The 23,473-nt window shown below is 43.6% G+C and overlaps 1 protein-coding gene across 1 annotated transcript in view; it reads left to right on the top strand.

Moving 5' to 3' along the window:
• Window positions 1–8,880: 8,880 nt before the first annotated feature.
• LOC124605615 (purine nucleoside phosphorylase-like) overlaps window positions 8,881–23,473 on the top strand; it is a 77,708-nt gene continuing 63,115 nt past the window's right edge. Inside the window, exon 1 of the mRNA XM_047137422.1 lies at window positions 8,881–9,070. Coding sequence (XP_046993378.1) covers window positions 8,928–9,070 — 143 coding nt within the window. The 5' untranslated portion in view covers window positions 8,881–8,927. The remainder of the gene's footprint in view (window positions 9,071–23,473) is intronic.

Genomic DNA, 23,473 nt, shown 5'->3' with positions numbered 1-23,473 from the left:
TACTGAACAGAGTTCGTCATTCATACCTGTACCGCCGAGGCAATGTCCTTAGGCCTGGAACTGCAGCTAAATGCCTTCAGAATATAAATGATAGTTATCGTCGCTGTGGTCTTCAATCCAAGACTGTTCTGATGCAGCTCTCCAAGTTACTCCATCCTCTCCATCTCCGAATAACTATTACAACCTACACCTTTCCAAACCCGCTTACTGTATTCATCTCTTGATCTACAATTTTTACGTCCACACACCTCTCTCCACCACTAAGTTGATGATCCCTTGACGTCTCTGAACGTGTCTTGTCAACCACTGCCCCCTTTTAGTCAAGTTATACCACAAACTTCTTTTCTTCCCAATTCTATTCAGTACTTCTTGGTTTGTTACGCAATCTATCCCTCTAATCTTCAGCATTCCTCTACAGCACCATATTGTATTTCAAAGCCTTGTAGCCGGCCGCAGTGGCCGAGCGGTTCTAGGCGCTTCAAACCACGCGCCCGCTACGGTCGCAGGTTCGAATCCTGCTTCGGGCATGGATGTGTGTGATGCCCTTAGGTTAGTTAGGTTTAAATAGTTCTAAGTTCTAGGGGACTAATAACCTGAGATGTAAAGTCCCATAGTGCTCAGGGCCATTTGAACCACTTAAAAGCCTTGTATTCTCTTATTGTGTGAACTGCTTATCATCCACATTCCACTTCAGTACACCGCTACACTTCGGAAAAATACCTTCTGAAAAGACTTCCTAGCACTTAAATCTGTATTCGATGCTGACAGATTTCTCTTCTCCAGCAACGCTTTTCTTGTCGTTGCCAGTCTACATTTTACATTCTCTCCACTTTGGCCATCATCATTTATTTTACTAGCCAAAGAGCAAAATTCGTCTACTACTTTTAGTGTCTCGTTTCCTAATCTAATTTCCTCAGCATCACCTGATTTAATTAGACCACGTAACGTTACAATTGTTTTGCTTGTGTTGATGTTCATCTTACGTCCTCTTTCTAGACGCTGTTAATTCCGTTCAACACCTCACCCAAATCCTTTGCTGTCTCTGACAGAATTACAATGTCATCGACAAGTTCGTATTTTTTTCTCCCTGAGCTTTAATTTCTTCACCAAATTTTTGTTTAGTTTGGCTTCCCTTTTATGCTCCTCGACTTTGTAACTGCCAACTGGTTTCTCTGCAAGTTGTAAATGGTCTTTTGCTCCCTGTACTTTACCCCTGCTACCTTCAGAATTTGAAAGTGATAGTTATGGGAACGCAATATAGAGGAAATATACTGAGGTGACAGAGGTCATGCGATAGCGATATGCACATATACAGATGGCGGCAGTATCGCGTACACAAGTTATAAAAGGGCGGTGCGTTGGTGGAAATGTCATTTGTATTCAGGTGACTCACGTGAATAGGTTTCCGACGTGATTAAGGCCGCACGACGGGAATTAAGACTCTGAATGCGGAGTGGTAGTTGCAGCTAGACGCATGGGACATTCCACTTCGGAGATCGTTAGGGAATTCAATATTCCGAGATGCACTATGTCAAGATTGTGCAGAGAACACCGAATTTCAGTTATTACTCCCGCCACGGACTATGCAGTGGCCAACGGCCTTCACTTAACGACCGACGCAGCTGCGTTTGCTTAGAGTTGTCAGTGCTAACAGACAAGGAACACTGCGTGAAATAACCACACGTCGACGAATGTATCCGTTAGGACGGTGCGGCGAAATTTGGAATTAATGGACTATGGCAGCAGACGACCGATGCTAGTGCCTTTGCTAAGAGGAGGACATCGCCTGCAGCGCCTGGCCAGGGCTCTTGACCATATCGGTTGGACCCTTGACTACTGGAAAACTGTGGCCTGGTCAGACACGTCCCCATTTCAGTTGGTAAGATGGAAGGGTGGCGCATACCCCCCTCCCCGAAGCGAAGTTGTCAACAAGGCACTGTACAAGCTGGTGACGCTTCCATAGTGGAGAGGGCTGTGTTTACATGAAATGGACTGGGTCCTCTGGTCCAACAGTGCCGACAATTGACTGGAAATGGTTATGTTCGGGTACTTTGAGACGATTTGCAGGCAGCCATTCATGGACTCAATGTTTCCATGACAATGCACCATGTCACCGGCCCAGATTTGTTTGCAATTGGTCTGAAGAACATACTGGAAAATTCGAACAAATGACTTGGCCACGCAGATCGCTCGACATGAATCCCATCGAACATTTATTGGACATAATCGAGAGGTCAGTTCGTGCAAAAATCCTTCACCGACAACACTTTCGCAGTTATTGACGGCTACAGAGACAGAATGGCCCACTATTTCTGCAGGGAATTTCACTTTTGTCACCGATCCACAGACAATGCATTGATATCTGTTTTCAAGGTAGCTACCTATTGACGGCATTGTACTGTCTGACAAATTCTACTTGTTCCTTCCTCGTAAGCGATATATTGAAAACTTCAGTATCGAAAAAGCAAAATCAGAATTGTCATTTAATTCTGTCAATATTTTTTTTACCAGCGTCTCAGGAACTTTGGTTAATAATTTTGTATAACATTGTTGGAGAACAGCTATCTTATTGTGATAAAATTATTTAAAGAAGTCTTGATCGCGACCGATGTTAACGTCTGACCGGTTTCCGCCTATTAATTACGGACTACCATCAGAGTATGCACTTTCATATTAGAAGTAACAGTGCTAAACTATATAGAGAAGCCAATTATGTGAAAGTATGCTCTAAAACAATGCATCATTACCTATCTGGATGACGGCGATGGCGCCTGACCGCTGTGGATGCCTAAGTCACTGTGACTGATGCTAATGGCTTACCAGCCGCGAGTTATGTATAGGGTAGAGAGAGGGCGCTCTAGAGCATAAGGCATCGCCGTCAGCCGATGCGGAACGACTTACATATCGTTTTGAGTTTTAATTCTTAAATATTTATTTTTTAATTTAACTAATCAAGAAACTAGTTTATATTCATTTGTGGTTCATAAACTATATTACAACCAGCCTCATAAAATGCATGACAATCTGGTGTAAATCGTTAACTGGGGTCCAGAGCGTCGTTTACATGAAGTTTACATGAGAAATTAGAGCAAATACGGAGACTTACAAGCAGTCGTTCTTCCCACGCACAATTCGTGAATGGAACAGGGAAGGGGGGATCAGATAGTGGTACAATAAGTACCCTCCGCCACACACCGTAAGGTGGCTCGCGGAGTATAGATGTAGATGTAGATGTAGAAGTGGCACTATAAGATCTTTAGTTCTATAGCTGCTGCCATTTATTCGTAATGAAACAAAATGTATGCCATATTAATATCAAAATTATACATATTGACTTCTTTGTATTAGTAGTCAGTTATTTAAAGTCTTAAAAGACACTAGAAAAAACTAAACGCATCGTTGTTTATGTGAGCCATCTCTTCGTTCCTGTAATAACGTATTAGGACGCCGTTTCCATGGAGACATACAGGTTGATATGTCTGTCAGTTATCAAAGATATACTTGACGCTTGTATAACTCTGGAGGCCGGTGGTCTATCACTCACCAAAGATAAAAGGGGCGTTGTTTAAGGAAGTGGCGCCAGTTTAGCCACATAATGTTATTGTGGATAATCTGCGATACATCACTGTTGACAAGAGGAAACGATTTGTTACAAGTAATTTAGAAACACTTGGAGCTTAGAATAAAAATATGTCTTAAGAAGAGCAGTAAAAATGTGGAAATTATGTACACATTTCATTTGCGAAATCGTTGACGTGACTGGTATTATAAATTAATATTTCTGCGACTGTCCCGTGTTTTATACAAGGAGATATTCACAACTATTAAAATAACAAGGTAAATTTGTAAGATTTGTTGTCTGTTTGATGCCACATATAGGGAAAGTACAGCCAACTTGCCAATGGCCGCCATGTTGGGGCCCTGCGCCGCTGGTGATACGCTGACTTCTGCAGCATTATTAAAGAAGTGCACTCAACCGTCTAATGCGCTGCTAAAACTGATCAGTGGCTTCAAACGGAACATGTCGGGTACTTAGCAACAAAAAAACTCAACAAATTTAAGGTAAATGAGTTGAAAAACACTTGTTGCGGTGAGCATGAAACACAGTTTCTTAGGATAGGTTAGGTTAGGTTAGCCCTGCTATCCTTTATCAATAGCGAAAGCAGATTTCGCAGTTCTTGTTGCGGTATCGAGTTTTAACACCTGTTGTTGTAATTAACGTTGAACTGGATTGTTCAATTTTCAGCAGGACAGGAGGGAACCAATATTAGTTAACAAGTGCAAGGAAAAATACATCACTAATTTAAAGCTCTATATCGACTTACTTCTTGTTCCTGCTACTCGGTATTACGAAAATTAGCCCAATGGCTCTTTTGTTATTCGAAATAAAGCATTGTAATCAAATATATATGGGCGGTACCTTAGTAAACAGAATTTATAAAAGTGCGTATATGGTTACACATGCTTTATCTTTTTGTCAGATTTATTCCATAGCCGTGCGGTCTAAGGCATTGCAGTCACGGACTGTGCGGCTGGTCCCGGCGAAGGTTCGAGTCCTCTCTCGGGCATGGGTGTGTGTGTTTGTCCTTAGGATAATTTAGGTTAAGTAGTGTGTAAGTTTAGGGACTGATGACCTTAGCAGTTAAGTCCCATAAGATTTCAAACACATTTGAACATTTTTTTTTCTATCCCATAAAATTTTGTCTGCAAATTGTTCTATGACATTAGAAGAATGATTACGAAAGTACAAAAGAATACAATATTTTTGAAATGTGTTCGAATAAAACTAGGCCTACGATCAAATGTAGGCCGTAGGAAACAGTAACAACTGTACTGATATTACTATACTGTAGGTAAGCGGACAGGTTGAAACAGTAATAATAGTTTGCTGGTAACATTTATGGTTACTGAATGAAAGGTCGTAGATTCGGTACTTTAATAGTGTAATTTTTTTCTTTTTGTACATTATATTGTGTGGAACAAAGTACAATTTATTATTGTGAGCATCCTAAATATAAGTTTAAACCATACTGTACAGTTAAGCTGTACCGTCTTCCTCCCTTTTCGCCTCGAAACGAACAGCCAAAAATACAGCATTGAGGCATTATTCTACTTAAAACTTCTAAAATTTACAACAGTTCGTATGCTTCACACGTAGCGCTTGGGCCCACAATGGCTGCTAATGTTACGTGACGCGGTTACAGCCACTCCTGAACTGAGGACGGCGGCAAACGCAGGGGACTAGGATGGCCATACTTTCCTTTTGTACAGAGCTTTAATGCCTTAGGCTCTGGAGCGCCCTCTCTCTACCCAATATATATGCCGTGGCTGCTTAGCCATCACAGCCGATGCGGATCATGGGAGGCCCCATTACATGGACTCTCACCGCGAAGTACCTCGGGGTCCCCCTGCACAGCACCTCACGTGGGTGCCACACATAACGGATATTAGGGGTAAAGCCTATGGCAGATTGAGAGCACTGTACCCAACCTTGAACCCGAAAACAACCCTACCCACACGTTGCGGTATTGCGCTGTTTCTCGCCCTTATAAGGCCGGTAATGGAATATGCGGCAGTAGTGTGGGGCAGCGCGGCAGACTGCCACATCCGAAAACTTGCACAACCTAGAGATAGCCAGGCACTGTCCAATTAAGTAAAGAGCGAGCCATGAGCATCAGTTAACAGTGGCTGAGGCATCCACAGGGGGTCAGGCGTCATCGCCCTCATCCAATGGGTAGTGGTACATCGTTTTAGAGTGTACTTTTACATCGTTAGCTTCTCTATGTAGTATAGCACTGTTACTTTTGTTAGTACACTCAGATGATGGCACGTAATTGAAAGGCCGAAGCCTGTCAGAAGTTAACGTCGGCTGCTTTCTAGACTGCTTTTAAATAACTTTGGTTAATGTGGTCGGCGAGCTATGGTCTACGGTAGTACCTGAATACGATGAGCACGCCATTAAGGGTGGTAGGACGTCAAACGGGCCGATTTGGAGCAGGGAGGCACCACAGGACATTTTAATTTCCACTGTTTATACTTTTAAAAAAAAAATCCATAAAACTTTGTCAGCACGATGAGGAAGGATTCAGGATTCATACTCATAGCAATGGAAGTACAAAAACATATTAAATTTTTTTTTACATGTGAAATTCCATCATTTTTTCACTTACTATTGGCTGTGTTGTTTGCTATAGATACACTTTTCTTCATAACTAAGAGAGATTCTTCGATGAATTTTGGACAGCATACAAGCCATACTTACAAGTGTATGAAACTCTAGAATTTATTTAATTTATGAAAAAATGAATGAGCTGTTACATTTTAAACTTCATGTTTAGAAAAAAACTCAAATTTTACAGTTAATTATTTCAATTTTCACCACAGTTTATGATAGATTTGGAAAATTCTAGAGTTTTGCATTAAGGAGTTTGTGTTTGATAAGCATACCAAGTTTAAAAGTAATAGGATATTTTCTTTGGGTGTTACATGTAACTAAGTACAGAAATTTGTGTTTTGCAGAAAATGGCCGTTAAAGTTTCTGCTTGCATTTGGGATGCTCTTAGAACTCTCCAGCACCATAAGTGGGTTCTTTTTCATTTTCTAAATCAGTTTTCTTCTTTTCACATTCCCATGATGCACTCTCCTTGATTTTATCACCTCCAAAAATGATTTATCTGCTTTCTCTATACGCTCTGTCTATCACATATAAAGCTTTGATGCGGTTCATTCTGAGCTTAATTCCCATTTTGTCTAAAACATATTTCCTGCGTTGCACACCATCATTAAAACATGAAACTGCGTCATAAAGGCCAATAGCAAGTGCATTTCTTCTTACAAAAATGGTTTTTGGCAATCTTTCCCATATACACTGCTGGCCACCGTAAATGCAACACCCTGAAGGAAGCATCCGAATCAAGTGAAATTTGCACCATGGGTTTGCAGCGATGAGATATGCAACTGATTAGAATTTCAGCGCAGACGCAAATCACGCGCGCCTGTGGCGCCACCTCATAGCGCCATTTAAGGCTTGGCGATTTCGACGAGTGTACGTTCGGCACGTGTGTTTACCTTGTGATTGTTTCACAAGACGATCAGTTATGCCTCGTAGACAACAGCGAACATCGTTTGATCAAGTATCCGAGTTCGACAGAGGAAGGATAGTGGCTTACCGAGATTGTGGATTATCATACAGAGAAATCGCTAGTCGTGTTGGACGAAACCAATCAACTGTAATGCGGATATGTGACCGTTGGGTGCAGGAGGGTACGACGGACCGACGTGGTCGATCGCATTCACCTCGGTCCACCACTGCACGTGCTGACAGGCAAATTGTGCGCATGGCAGTGACGGATCGCTCAGTGACATCCCGAACCATAGCACAGCACATTGCGTCTGTAACGCATCATCCAGTGTCTGCGCGTACCATTCGACGCCGTTTACAGCAGAGTGGTCTGTCCGCAAGACGTCCATTGCTTCGTCTACCATTGACGCAGAACCACAGACGTCTCCGTCGCCAATGGTGTGATGACAGACGGATGTGGACGGCAGAATGGAATGACGTTGTCTTTACTGACGAGGCACGCTTCTGTCTGCAGCACCACGATGGTCGGATTCGAGTGTGAAGACACCGTGGAGAGAGGATGCTGGACAGCTGCATTATGCACCGCCACACTGGTCTTGCACCGTGTATTATGGTATGGGGCGGTATTGGATATTACTCTCGCACGCCTCTAGTACGCATTGCCGGTACTTTAAATAGCCGGCGCTACATATCCGAGGTGCTGGAGCCAGTTGTCCTTCCTTACCTTCAGGGGTCGGCCACAGCCATATTTCAACAGGATAATGCGCGACCACACGTGGCACGCATTGTCCAAAGGTTCTTCGTCAATAACCAGATTGAATTGCTTCCCTGGCCGGCTCGCTCTCCGGATCTTTCGCCGATAGAAAACATGTGGTCCATGGTTGCTCAACGAGTGACACAGATTACATCCCCAGCTGCCACACCAGATGATCTTTGGCAATGTGTGGAAGCTGCTTGGGCTGCTGTACCCCAGGAACACATCCAACGTCTCTTTGACTCAATGCCGAGACGTGTGGCAGCGGTGATCTCCAACAATGGCGGCTACTCTGGCTACTGATTCTGGCAGGAACCACATGTCGCAGACGTCTGTAAACGTAATCATTTGATACTTGGTCAACATGTTATCTACAAAATAAATTTTGTTGTGCTACCTCTTGTCTTTCTTGGTGTTGCATTTACGGTGGCCAGCAGTGTACATTGGTTAAAACTTTCATTTGGGTTTTCGTCGATAGCAGCAGATAAATTATTGACATCAGCAGTCCTTTGTTTCACGTATGACAATCTCTGGCGCAAATATAAACATTCGAATTCTACAGAGCGAAACGCACTTACTAATGACAGAAGAATGTTGTGCAGAGTGGTGTGGCGCTGCATCTTGGTGCGAATCTCTCAAATATTTATGTTTTATACATCAAACTATTCCGGATGATATGCGCTACAAAATAGGCATATTTTTGAAAAAACGAATTTTTTTAAATTTTTCACGTCCTGCCCCCCTTAATTGAGACGATAACCGATGGTTATATTAGGCCGTTTACGTGGGACGCTCGTAAAATTCGTGCCATCTGCCCGGTGACGAGAGTAGACAGCAGAGTTCAGGGACTGCACAGCCGCCCGATGGGAGGGAGGCCAGGTCGTATCTCCCGTCCAGCTGAGACCGATTACGTAACAGCCCGCACTTATCAGGCAGATAGGCAGGCAGCCGCTGGGGACTTCGCGCTTCCGTAGTTGGCAGCGCTGCGGCGCGGTCAGCCCGAGTTTATATATAAACGCCGGCTGGCCCTCCATGTGGCCAGTTGGCTCTGCGATCAGCACGCTAGTACCACTTCAGCAAAAGGAGACAGACATGAGCGGCGCGGTGAGCAACGGCGTGGTCGCCAACGGCTGCGACACGTGCAAGGCGAGCAAAGCCCGGACCCAGCTGCAGAACGGACACGGCAAGCACGACGCCATCAACGGCGGGCCCTACAACACGGACGAGAGGGAGAGGTGAGCAGCGTAGCGTAGTACCCGTCCACCCCATAACCTCTCTGCTTCGAGGAAACACGTGCACAATTACCGAAGAAATACCGCAATTTTCTGTACACTGACGTGTTTTAGAGGACTCGTCCGTAATACTGATTCGCGCAAAAGCCAGGAAAGTTAACATCTTTTAAATTTACTTCCTAAACGAATATAATACAGCGAAATGCCACAGTGCTTCGTCACGCAAGTTAGTTAGATGTTTCGTACAACAATTAAGCGATTTTTTTTTCGACATACGTGAAACAAGTCAGCTTACAGAATATGTACACGTGATAAATGTCAACATCAGTCTACTTATTTTTTAGCCCTAATCTTGTAACTACCCTTAAAAATTATTTTCCTTTTTTACGGGCTAAAAGTTTTTAAATAAAAATTCTTCCGTGGTATAGGAGTTGTCTGAGAGAAATGATCTTGCGTTGGAGTCAACACTTGCTTTGCTACCTGTCATTTTGTGGTACTGGGCAAAACATGATAAATTTTTGTTGCTCCCTGTTGAACTCCTTTCTGAACCACTGACAACTGTAACAATGTGTACTAAAGGTCAATTTCTTTTCCCTTTAGTGTTATAGCTAGACGCCTATCAATTAGGGGTGGATTATTTGTGACGAACTTCATTAGCGAATATGTCAATTGTGATGGTGCAGTTAAAATGCCTAACTTCTTGAAGAGGTTCCTATATATTACCCTTACTGCTCGCCTTCTTTCAATCAATATTTCCTTTATAAATGGTGAGTTATCCCATAAAATCATTCCATAGATCTGTGGGGATACGCAGAACATGTGAGGAGGTTGTCTGTCTACAGACTCATGTTCGTGTAGTGCGTCAGCTGTTTGTAAGACTGTTCGTTGTGCAGAACTGAATATAGGCTGTTCTCTCAAAATTTAGTGAGAGTACATTTTCAGAAAGACACTTAATACCTATTTTCAAAAAAAATCGTTAAGAATCGTCTCTCATTTTCTGTAATAGGATTTATTATAACTCTAACAGCGTGTACAAAGAAGTACCAATACTTCTTGATCCATGTTAAGTGGAAGGTCATTCACGTATTAGGGAATAGGAGTGGGCCCGTAACTGAACCTTCTGGGACCGCTGATTTCTCGCGAGTTACTAAAATTTTCTCCTCACATTCTTTTCAAATATTCAAGACAGCTTTTTTTTCTTTAAGTACGTTTCAAACCTGTCCATTGCAAATACGAGAACCAGAAAACAAGTTTTTCTCTAAAAGTAATATGGTGTACGCAATGAAACGCCTTAGGAAAATCAAATACCAATGCGCCGTACAAGGAACGCCATTGTATATTCTGTTTCCCTGTACTCGCTTTATGCCTGCTGTGAGACAAAAGTGTGCAACGATTTTCGGGTAGAGAGGCTCCGGCTAGAATGGCAAGTAGAGACGTACGCACACGCACGCTTACAGGCAGGAGAGAGCGCGACCACAGTGGGAAGACGCTGGAGTCGTACTCGAGAGGATTGGTGTCCAAATTCCCATCTGATTATACAGATAGAAATTCTGGGATTTCCTTTGATCACTTAAGGCAAATGCCGGGATGATTCCTTTTCGAAAAGACACGTTCGCTTTCTTTGACCATCCGTCCCCTATCGGGGTTAGTGCCCGGCCTCTTAATGTTCGCGTCGTCGACGTGACGTTAAAGCTTTACACTGCTTTCATCACAGCACGTTTCTGCAGGGGGGAAAAATTATTTGCAGAACTGGAGTGTACACGGTCTCGACACTTAGCTATAAGTTTGAAATTATACAAACCAGAAAGAGTAGTTGCGTGGTCATACATCTTAATAATGTGATATCACGATGATTTCAGCTTCATTTTTGTACACGGAAAGGGCCAACTAAACACTATGTCGGCAGTTACACCTAAAGTTGTGACTAGAGACAGCAAATAGTGTGGCGCTGCAGTAATTTTCTGTAGAGACGGCTGGTTTTGCCAGGTGTCGCAACCTCGCAAGAACACGCGCGACCGTTACTAAGGCGTTGAAATGTCTGGAGTGTTGTAGAGCCCTTATTAATATGTATTGAAACTTCCTGGCAGATTAAAAAGGTTTACAGGTCTGGGACTCAAACCCCGGGCTTTTGCCTTTTTGCGTCAACGTGTTTAACCGACTGACGTGTCCAAAGTAGACTCAGAAACAGACCTCGCAACTTTACTTTCTCCGGTACCTCTCCTCCTACCTTCCAACTCCACAGAAATCCTCTTGCACACCTTGAGGGACTAGCACTCTAGGTTGTGGATGAGTCGTTTCTGCACAATTTCGTTCCTTCTAGGAATGCTAGTCGCACAAGTATGTTGGAGCATTCCTGTGATGTTTGGAAGGTAGGAGACGAGGTACTGGCGGAAGTAAGGCTGTGAGATCGGGTCGTGAGTCGTGCTCGGATACCTCAGTCCGTACACCACTCAAAGGCAATAGGTCTCAGTCCTGCTCCGACACCCTATTCCAAATCGGCGCACACTCCATTGCAGTCCGCCCCGATAGCTGAGCGGTCAGCGTGACGAATTGCGGCCCTACTGGCCCGGGTTCGATTCCCGGCTGGGTCGGAGATTTTCTCTGCTCAGAGACTGGGTGTTGTGCTGTCTTCGTCATCATTTCATCCCCATCCGGCTCGCAGGTCGCCCAATGTGGCGTCGAATGTAATAAGACCTGCACCAAGGCAGCCTGCCCTGCCCTGCAAGGGGCTTCCCGCCAATGACCCCAAACGCTCATTTCCATTTTCACTCCATTGCAGAATGAAAAATTCATTCTGCCATACTGATATCATTTGAGACTGAGTTCTACATCAGTAGAAAGACGAGAGGGAAGAGACTGGGCCAAAGAACCGTCACAACATTTTCCGAAGCGATTTAGAGGAATCACACAACACTTGACGATAAGGATAATCAAGGGAGCGGAGAGGACTGGATCTCGCACTGCCGAAAGAGAGACCGATGCCTTAATCATTACGTCGTTTCGTCGAGTCGTCATCCTGAGATCTTCGGAACCATTCCTACGGAGGTAAATTAAAATTTACACGTTTGACTTCAGAATTGTGTGTTGTAACCTCCTTTATAATTTACAGCGCAAATGAAGCCCTTAGTTCCGAATTACGTGCCAACTAAAAAACTCTTACAATTAATTTCAAATCAGTTTTTGCATATATCCGTCTGGCAATTGTATACAGGCATTCCCCACCCATTTAAGGTTCTCCTGTTACGTCCTTAACCTGTTTGCGAAGGACATCATAAGATCTTCTCCCAGTGGGAACAAGTTACATAAGGAACAGGTATCTTGCGTAACTAGGGACAGGGGCCTGCACAGGAACCGTTACTGGTTAACCAACATTAGCTCCACTTATCGACATTATCCCCAATTCTCGCACAGTTATCGTCGTGTGTCCAGTATATACGTCTACTGCTCAGCAAAATAACTAAAGATTCTGCTGTTTGTCAAACAGCCTTTGTGTTACTGGAATACACGTAAAAGTTTTAGAAATCATATATTAGAAGGTTGCAGTTCTATTTGGAATACTGAAACGGAGAAAAGTTTTAGTTTAGAATGTATTTACTGATGTGTCACTTGTTCGTATTTTGTTCTGCGTGTTCCCATGCCTTACTGCGATCAGATATGTATTAGGTAACACTACCTTTGCGTCTCCGCTACAACTTATTCATTTTTCCCTTTAAATAATTTCATTGCTTCACAAGCTTCCGGGTATATACGTATTATGCAATTGCTCAGCCGTGAAAGACTTGTTCGGGGGCGTATGATATCAAAGACAGAAACGATAAAAGGAAAATTTCCGACTTGGGAGAGTAGACAGATCTCTATACTGCTCAGTCGTAACCATATAATTCTGCAGGTTTCCCTACGGGGCATTTTAAGATGTAGCAGATATCATAAACCTAGCTGTACGAAAGGGACATTCAAAACGAAAATTTGTTGGAGAAATCCTACAACAGTGTAATTCATACAGGTTCTTATCACGTTAGAGTGCATGCAAAAGATTCAGAGAAGAGCTGCAAGATTCATTAGTGTCTTGTTTAGTCGGTGTGGGAGCCTCACAGAAATGCCCAACAGTACTTAGTGGGGTTACACCCATCCCTAAATTAAATCTCGCGAAATAACCATAACGATAACAGAGATAGATTCATGCTTGAGGAAAGCGTCTCGGAATATGGGCCGAATAACAGACGATGACGAGTAGAAAATCGGTCTTTCCGAGCACCAGTCGCGAACGTAACAGAAAAAAGTGCGGAGGGGTAGAGAGGGAACTATACTGATACAGCGTAACCTCGTCGAGACACCAGTGCATAGGCGTTAAGGTTAATATATCGTCGGTTGCCGTCAGCCGTAACCACTGGCTGGCGAAGACTTGCCGTATCATTTCGCGAACTACATCCGTTTCTCCGAAAAGCGGTAACTTCCATATTTGGCGTGCAGTTTTCGCATTTTCTGCTCTGCACTTCACACAACATGACATCGCGCAGTTGACCGTTGACGCTTTAGAACTATTCAAGCATAGAAACCTTTAGGGTGTAGCCCATGTCGGCTAACTGACAAATTAGTTGTTCCCACATGAGTGACTGTGACAGGACAAAGTTGAGTAATCCAAGTTTGTATGATTGTCTGCTCAAAGGAATGAAGTTGAACAGAAAAAAAGTTATAAAATGAAGTAAGAAGTGGGTTTCATATTTATCTCTTACTGCTCATTTAACCAGTGGCCCAACTTAAATCCTTTCAAAGGGACCATCCCTCCGTTTGCCTGCAGCGATTAGGGGAAATCACGGACAACTTAAAGCTGGATGGTCGGACGAGGATTTGAACCGCTTTCCTCCAGAATGCGAGTCGAGTGTGTTAACCACCACCTTAGCCACCTCGTTCGATGCTGCCATTGTGGCAAACAGATTTAACGCCAGCTAGCTTCGTTACAACGTTTATTTCGAAGCAAAATGAAAGGTGCATTCCGACAGTAAAATATATTTAATTAGTAGGTTTCAACGACGTGCACGCATTTAGAGCCTGTGTCGTTTCCTTTAATTTGTTAGTTCCTTGATCGATCTTAAGCCATGTCACTTCTTATATACACTCCTGGAAATGGAAAAAAGAACACATTGACACCGGTGTGTCAGACCCACCATACTTGCTCCGGACACTGCGAGAGGGCTGTACAAGCAATGATCACACGCACGGCACAGCGGACACACCAGGAACCGCGGTGTTGGCCATCGAATGGCTCTAGCTGCGCAGCATTTGTGCACCGCCGCCGTCAGTGTCAGCCAGTTTGCTGTGGCATACGGAGCTCCATCGCAGTCTTTAACACTGGTAGCATGCCGCGACAGCGTGGACGTGAACCGTATGTGCAGTTGACGGACTTTGAGCATGCGGGAGGCCGGGTGGACGTACCGCCGAATTGCTCAACACGTGGGGCGTGAGGTCTCCACAGTACATCGATGTTGTCGCCAGTGGTCGGCGGAAGGTGCACGTGCCCGTCGACCTGGGACCAGACCGCAGCGACGCACGGATGCACGCCAAGACCGTAGGATCCTACGCAGTGCCGTAGGGGACCGCACCGCCACTTCCCAGCAAATTGGGGACACTGTTGCTCCTGGGGTATCGGCGAGGACCATTCGCAACCGTCTCCATGAAGCTGGGCTACGGTCCCGCACACCGTTAGGCCGTCTTCCGCTCACGCCCCAACATCGTGCAGCCCGCCTCCAGTGGTGTCGCGACAGGCGTGAATGGAGGGACGAATGGAGACGTGTCGTCTTCAGCGATGAGAGTCGCTTCTGCCTTGGTGCCAGTGATGGTCGTATGCGTGTTTGGCGCCGTGCAGGTGAGCGCCACAATCAGGACTGCATACGACCGAGGCACACAGGGCCAACACCCGGCATCATGGTGTGGGGAGCGATCTCCTACACTGGCCGTACACCACTGGTGATCGTCGAGGGGACACTGAATAGTGCACGGTACATCCAAACCGTCATCGAACCCATCGTTCTACCATTCCTAGATCGGCAAGGGAACTTGCTGTTCCAACAGGACAATGCACGTCCGCATGTATCCCGTGCCACCCAACATGCTCTAGAAGGTGTAAGTCAATTACCCTGGCCAGCAAAATCTCCGGATCTGTCCCCCATTGAGCATGTTTGGGACTGGATGAAGCGTCGTCTCACGCGGTCTGCACGTCCAGCACGAACGCTGGTCCAACTGAGGCGCCAGGTGGAAATGGCATGGCAAGCCGTTCCACAGGACTACATCCAGCATCTCTACGATCGTCTCCATGGGAGAATAGCAGCCTACATTGCTGCGAAAGGTGGATATACACTGTACTAGTGCTGACATTGTGCATGCTCTGTTGCCTGTGTCTATGTGCCTGTGGTTCTGTCAGTGTGATCATGTGATGTATCTGACCCCAGGAATGTGTCAATAAAGTTTCCCCTTCCTGGGACAATGAATTCACGGTGTTCTTATTTCAATTTCCAGGAGTGTATGTATGTAACATGTGGCCGTAGTAGCCAAAATGAAATCACACCTCCATTACAAGGGACAAATACAAAAGTGTCGTAACAGCTATACTTGGATTTCCTCATGGCACACGCTAGAAACTTTTCACTCATCAAACTTAAAAAGACAAGCTGCACTGGTTTTACAAATGACTTAAATATATGTGTCGGGTTTCTAAAAAAATTAGAAATGCTCATAGGGCACCACTCTCTTCTCGTAAACACATTGACATTTAGCACCTGGTGCACTGATCCACAACTATTGTTAACCCACCTGTCGGTTGGCTTGACGCCCTTTAGGCAAGAGCAAAGCTTTCATTTACAAGGAGATTCCGAATTACATAATTTTCCAAGCGTCGCTCAGTTGTTCGTGAGAACATCATAATGTGAAAGTTCTTCTGATTCTTAAGGTTATTTTAGGCTACCAAATTTTGAGACACAATCGCGTAATCAGAAATATTCTTAATTTTTTTCCCTTACAAACGTAAATACGAGACTAAAATTAAAGTAGTGTTTTGCTGTTACACACTGACCATCATGTCCGTCTGGAACAATGGCGCCTTGTTACTGAATGAGAAACTGTATGCTTGGAAATTTGATAACATTAAATGGAATGGCAATCGTATCAGTATGTTAACTGTTTTTTAAAGAAAATACGAACCACCTGAACGATCAACGTACTTTCCCGTCTCTCTATATCCACTTCTATAGGTGTACTCTGCAATCCACTGTGCAGAACATTATGGAGCGTACATCGTACCAGTCTTACCCCTTTTCTGTCCCATTCGTTTACTGAGCGAGCGAAAAATGCCTCCGTTCCGCTCTAATATCTGTTGTCTCATTCCCGTGATGCTTTTGCGAGGTATACGCTGGTGGCGACGGCATTGTCACGGAATCTTCCTAGAATACCGGTTGTCAGATTTCACGTAACAGGCATTCGGGAGAATTGCGACGCCTTTCTTCCAGCGATTACGATTCGAGTTCGCCGATCGTCTCTGTCACACTTTAATGTGGACTATACCTACCTGATACTGCAGCACGCCTCTGGTATACGTTCGATGTTACTCATCAGTCCCAGTCTGATAAGGCCTCCAATACTCGAGGACTAGCCATCTAGCGTCTTTCACCAGATTTCCTTTACAGCTTCACTCAAATTTTCCTGTATTACCACTAGTAGTCCATCAACAAAGGAGGTGGCTTACAAAACACTCGTTCGACCTATACTTGAGTATTGCTCATCAGAGTGGGATCCGTACCAGATCGGTCTGACGGAGGAGATAGAGAAGATCCAAAGAAGAGCGGCGCGTTTCGTCACAGGGTTATTTGGTAACCGTGATAGCGTTACGGAGATGTTTAATAAACTCAAGTGGCAGACTCTGCAAGAGAGGCGCTCTGCATCGCGGTGTAGCTTGCTCGCCAGGTTTCGAGAGGGTGCGTTTCTGGATGAGGTATCGAATATATTGCTTCCCCCTACTTATACCTCCCGAGGAGATCACGAATGTAAAATTAGAGAGATTAGACCGCGCACGGAGGCTTTCAGACAGTCGTTCTTCCCGCGAACCATACGCGACTGGAACAGGAAAGGGAGGTAATGACAGTGGCACGTAAAGTGCCCTCCGCCACACACCGTTGGGTGGCTTGCGGAGTATAAATGTAGATGTAGATGTAGAATATTTAAAGTGTTTGACGTGCTCAAGACGTTCGTGTTGCGTCTTATAATCGGGTATTATTTGGCTATTTCTCACTGTTACAGATATTATCTTGCATTTATCTATATTTAAACAGATCTATCATTCATTACACGAAGTACAAACTCTGTCCACATCTTTCTGAATTTTCTTACGATCGTCTTGGGACGATACTTCGAATAGGCAGTGGCAGCAGCAGCAGCATCGCCAACGAAACCTTCCTAATAAATAGTTTCCGTGCACGGGTACTATAAGAATTACAGAATCTATTGCGCTTTCTTGAGGACAGCTGATGAGACGTTGTTCTTGTTGAAAATTCGCCGTCATGTAGAACGTACTAGGTTCTTTTAGTGAAAATTCAGAGAGCCAATATCATACCTGCGAAGATACACTGTTTGGTCATATTTCGTTACATCGGAAGACTGAACCTACCATTTACGAGGTACCCAATGGAGGAACGTAAACGTGATCTCAATAAACCTTTTTGTGATTATGGATAAAGAGTTCGAAAGTAATTACGTTTAGACTGTGCTGTTCGGTACATACGATGTGGCAGTGTATTCGGACACATTTTTTTTTCATTACTAGAAATAGCAGCCGTAAACGGTTCTGGTAGCATGGAGTGGATGTTCTGCATTCCCTCTCCCCGCCCCCCCCCCCCCCCCCCAATAAGTTGCAAGTAGAATATTCGCAACCGGCCAGTGGTAAATGTTGGCCTCCTTGAGAGAAACCGCTCCTCACCCAATATATACTGCAAAGAGGCGGTCAGCTGCCGGTTTCCACACACCAGTTGACCTTCTCTGCAGGGAACGCAGGAATGGGCTTTTTGCTACGACGCTGCCTTCAGTCGCTTTGATAAAGTAATCTTAGTTGTGACAGTGGTGAGCACAGTGGAAGAAAACTCTAGATTTTTCTTTTATCTTCGGAAAAAAAGCATTCATTGTGTAAGAGTGGCTAATGCCTCCGCAAAAACTGCCATTTGGGCATTGCAAACTATCGCGAAATTTCTGTTTTCGTTTTGTTGTCATTCGACAACAGGTTTCGCGCAGAGGAAGAGTCCGGTAGTATCTAGTTACTAGTGATGAACAACAGCGAGATGCTACATCGTGTAAATACAGTGAAGAGCCAAAGAAACTGGTACACCTGTCTTATATCGTGTAGTGTCCCCGCGAGACTAATGTCTGAAGTAGTGCTGGAGGCAACTGACACTATGAATCCTGCAGGGCTGTCCATAAATCCGTAAGAATAAGAGGGGGTGGAGATCTCTTCTGAAGAGCACGTTGCAAGGCATCCCAGATATGATCAATAATGTTCATGTCTGGGGAGTCTGGTCGTTAGCAGAAGTATGTAAACTCAGAAGAATGTTCCTGGAGCCACTCTGTAGCAATTCTGGACGTGTGGGGTGTCGCATTGCCCAAGTCCGTCGGAATGCACAATGGACATGAGTAGATGCAGGTGATCAGACAGGATACTAACGTACGTGTCACAGTCCTATCTAGACGTATCAGGAGTTACATATCACTCCACACACCCCCCACCATTACAGAGCATCTACCGTCTTGAACAGTCCCGTGCTGACATGCAGGGTCCATGGATTCATGAGGTTGTCTCCATACCCGTACAAGTCCGTCCGCTCGATACGACTCGAAACAAGACTCGTCCAACCAGGCAACATGTTTCCAGTCATCAACAGTCCAATATCGGTATTCACGGGCTCTGGCGAGGCGTAAAGCTTTGTGTTGCGTAGTCATCAAGGGTACACGAGTGTTTAAAGAAGTGTTTTGCAACAGACTTTTTTTTCTGTTTGTTGTTCACTTGAAGGTGAACATTCGTAAGTGTGAGACGATGTTGACGAAACTTGATGGAAGTGTAGATACTGAAATACATTTTTGTGCCCAGTTTCACTTTTAAGGATGAAACACACCCCGAAAGGTAATTTGGCATATTAGGTTTGGAGGGAATATCTTCGAAACGATGAGATATAAAAAATGTTTCTCATATGAAGGTTGACATGTAAATAAAGTTCTTGGCAACAATGTAATCGAATTTTCTAATAATTTGAAATTTTGCAAAACATTCCACAACCATTAATTACTTTCGAAAAATGAAACTTTTGTTACTTTGAAGCTACATACATCCATGTGTAATAAAGCTGGTTTCTGAAATACCATTTTTGGAAAATAAGCTGTACACAGTCTACTGTCCGAGTATTTTCAACATACGTAATTGAAATTATCAACATTCATTATTAGTCTAATTATTTATTCTATTTATTTGTTTTATGCTTTAAATTATTTTGTGATTTACATTAGTCTGTTTTTCTTTTTGTTTTTTTTTTAGTTTAAAATTTATACGTGTATTTTGTTAATAGAAAAAAGTAACTAATTATTATGATAGAAAATAATTAAAATAATGATCATATGTAAACAAATGCATAAAACATAATGTTTTATTACAACATGGCCATAAAATAAACGGAATTTCTTCACACGGTATATACGAGAGAGCACACAAAACAAAATTCAGCAGGATTTCAAATTGTTGCGGGTGACCCTCGAAAAATTCTGATTTGTGTCAGGCATATTTGAGTACATTGGTAATCCTTGGTGAAGAGAATTGATTATGTACTAGTGACTGCAGTTTGATTATATTGTTTCCTAAGTGCTGATTGACATCCGTAATCATTCAACAGAACTAGATCTGAATATCTTCCCAGGAAGATTTTCCAACATCGAAAGCCGTGTACATCTCACACTACGGTACCTGCCCCATCCAGCCCTTTGGGACTTTGTCTCCGCACAGTATCCTGAGCATAATATCTCGAAACAGCTTTTCCACAGAATTCATCATGTTCACCTTCAATGATTATTTAAGGACCTTGTGGTAATAGTGTTTCCACATCAGAAACTGTATGCACTGTGTCTGTAGTCCACATGCTAATGTTTCCACTATCCCATTTCAACTCCATTTCACATATTTAACAACTACATTTATCATCTGCAAATGTCTTTTTCTTAATCACCATGGGTAGTATATATATATGGTTCTTATCTGAGCCTATATGTATTGTAGGCCCCCCCCCCTTCCCAAACACACACTTTATAGCACTCCATTCAGATTCAGGTTATGTTCCTTGTTAAATCGCTAATGGAGGAAAACTTTCTGTTGTCTATTTTCTGGTTATGGAATGAACCTTTGTCCAGATTTTCTAGTAAGACTGTAATGTTCCAACTTACATAAAAATGATAATAGCGGTATTTACGCTGCAAGTTATGTTGAGGCGCTCTCTGAAAACCTTTAACGTCACTCCTGGCCAGTCCAATGGATGCAGTTCAACTACAGATCACTAATTTAAACTTTATCGATCAGTTGTGTTTTGTAGCGTGGAATGTAGTCGCTAGCAGTGGCGTAGCTACACTAAGCGCTGCACATGTCAGTACCAGTGAACTGCCTCCAGCCGTGTGTTGCGTTTGGATGTTTCCGTTTCTCTGATAACACGTAGATTCCTATGTTTTGTAGCACTATACAGGCCGCCAGTATCTGGACATTTCGTGTAGGACCTGTCTGGGCCGCAGTTACCAAGGTTAGCAGGAAACGTCAATTTGAAGCACATCCGGCGGCAAAGGTTAGTCACGCAACATGTGACGTCACATGGACCGCATTGAGTTCTGCGTCCGTCGCGAAGATACTGCTGCCTCGTGTCAACAGATGGCAGGTGCGTTTAGTAGGAAGGAAATGGTGCTTTTGTACATAGGTTCTTTGGTAGGAAAGTGGCGCGCTGTGCCGAAGTCATGATCATTTTGACAATAAATGATTGCTCGGTGTTGGTTTGTAAGCAAAGCCACGTTAACTTTGCTTTTGATGCACGGTTTTTTAGAGCTCAGTGTGCCCTCCTCTGTTGCTTCCAGATACCGTACTTCGTTGTTGTGAAAGGTTTAAGACAGTCTCTTCTATTCGGGCAATTGTTGTGTAAGTGGAAGGCACGCATCTGCACCTTGCTCGGATTTAGTTTGAGACAGTTATTATCATAAGATGTAGATAGTTTTCAACCGTTTGGTAGCTTCTTGCATTAGAAACAGCTAAGTTCCTATCCGGTCTTCTCCAGTTTTAGTTGTTCCACGGTTTTCCTAAATCTCTTAAGACGAATCCAGGGAGGGTTTCTTTAGAAGGACAACGCCGATTTCCTTCCCCATTTCGAGCTTGTGACCCGTCTCTAATGATGTCATAGTTGTCGGGACGTTAAATTGTGATTTTACTTCCTTCTTTTTGTCTCGGGTACCTTCCCCTCAGTCACAATTTTTTTCCGTCAGGGAGGGGGATGCAAGATTCTAAAATTGGCATTTTCGATAGAGAGTTGCTCCAAGTTCGACACGTACCATGGTACAAGAAGTAGATTCTATAGGGAACACAAAGTTATTACGTAGTATAGAATTTAACGTTATCCACTCAATATTTATGGATAGATTCTGTAAGGTGGTGGTGTGACACGTCATTTTCGATGTGAATTCTGTCTTTAATTCTGGTCGTTCAAATGCTTAATGCATCTTGTGACGTACGTTCCCCAATAAGCTAAAAACAAAGTTTGTTTTGTTCCTATGCGTGAGGATGTAACTTAGACTTCTATTTTACGCAGATTTTTTACGATAATTTGGTATACCATAGGATTGGGGCTGTTAAATAACGCTTAGACTATATGATAAGGTTACCCTGTAAGTAAGGTGAATGTACTGACATGACAATACGTGGCTGTCTACACAATATGATTATCTTTAGCAGTCAGTGCTACTCATGATGGGTGTTAGCCCGATGTGGCTCGACAAGAAAATATGTGGTTGTGTACAGCAGCCATGGTAGATATTTTATTTAAAATGTCGTTCTACCAATCGTGGAGGCTGCGAAGCACTGCGTGTGTAAGGAGTAATTAACTTGACGCTGGAAGAATCAATACGGGAGAAATATTATTGATAGAGACGAAGACTAAATTATGTAGAACAGATGTTCCAGATTTGTGTCCCGGTGGGGTACTCTGTTTTAATCTGCCAGGAAGTTCCACATCAGCGAACACTCAACTGAAGAGTGAAATAGTTATACGAGTATATAATTTTGGGTGTTGCCCTTTATACAGATGAACAGATTAGCACACTACAGCTATGGATACACAGTAGCAACAGGGAAAACTGTTAAATATTAAGAAAGAGTATTTACAAAATTTTGAAGTCTTGATCGTATTGCGCTGAAAACCACGTCCTTGGCAGTAATTTTCCTGTCAAAATAAACCTCGCTTCCTGAACCCCGTCCACTGCCCCTCTGCCCACACACAGGAACAGCTTCTGCCTGCATGAGCACCGGAAAAATTCTCCGCCATCCCATTAATGTGCTAAGTGATGCAAATAACCTCACCTGTCGGCTGTTGTTGGATTCAAGACGCTCTTAAATTTTCTCCGCAACAACTCGCGATGGCGTACCTCCTGGGTTCAGACTAATTTTTATTCATCGGTATCATAATCGGTCATTTTTCATACACTGCTCAGTAAAGACCTGCCTTCTTATGCAAACGTCTTAACCTGGCTTCTGTGCCCGCCACGCTTCCGGAACGAATATTTCACATCTCTGCAACAGTGTGTACGCTGATTCGAAATTGCTGGCAGATCAAAATTCTGTGTCGGATTGCGACTCGAACCTGGCACCTTTTCCTTTCGCTGGCAACGCTCTTACCGACTGAGCTGATTTTTGTTAACTAAAATTCATCTATCGTGGTGAAATACAATGAACTAAAACGTTGTAGAAATGCTTATGCAAAGCGTACCCACTATCAACACATCCTTTAAATTATTTACGTTAAGCAAGGAATTAATTAAAAAAGAATACAGAAACTGAACAGAAGACACTATCAGAGTACGCCTACATTTTACATCCAACAAGAATGTAGTTTCATTCTCACGGCTTCACTTCCGGCAGTATATCTCGTATTTCCTGTACTTAACTGAAGTTCTCCTGCACGATATGATGGACTAGCACTCATGGAAGATCCCCTCGGCTGTGACTATGCCATGTCACCTAATATCCTTCCTTGGTAGAGAGCTTGCTAAGCAAGGTGTGCAAAACAGCTTTGGTGTAGAAAAACAACAGTGTAGGAAATAAGAAAGGAGGTTGTAAGGTTACGGCTGAACCATCGACACACTCCT

Source organism: Schistocerca americana, chromosome 3, assembly GCF_021461395.2.
Source record: "Schistocerca americana isolate TAMUIC-IGC-003095 chromosome 3, iqSchAmer2.1, whole genome shotgun sequence".
Taxonomy (NCBI): Eukaryota; Metazoa; Arthropoda; class Insecta; order Orthoptera; family Acrididae; genus Schistocerca; species Schistocerca americana.
The sequence above is the reverse complement of the archived record's forward strand: the minus strand, read 5'-3'. Positions and strand labels throughout refer to the sequence as shown.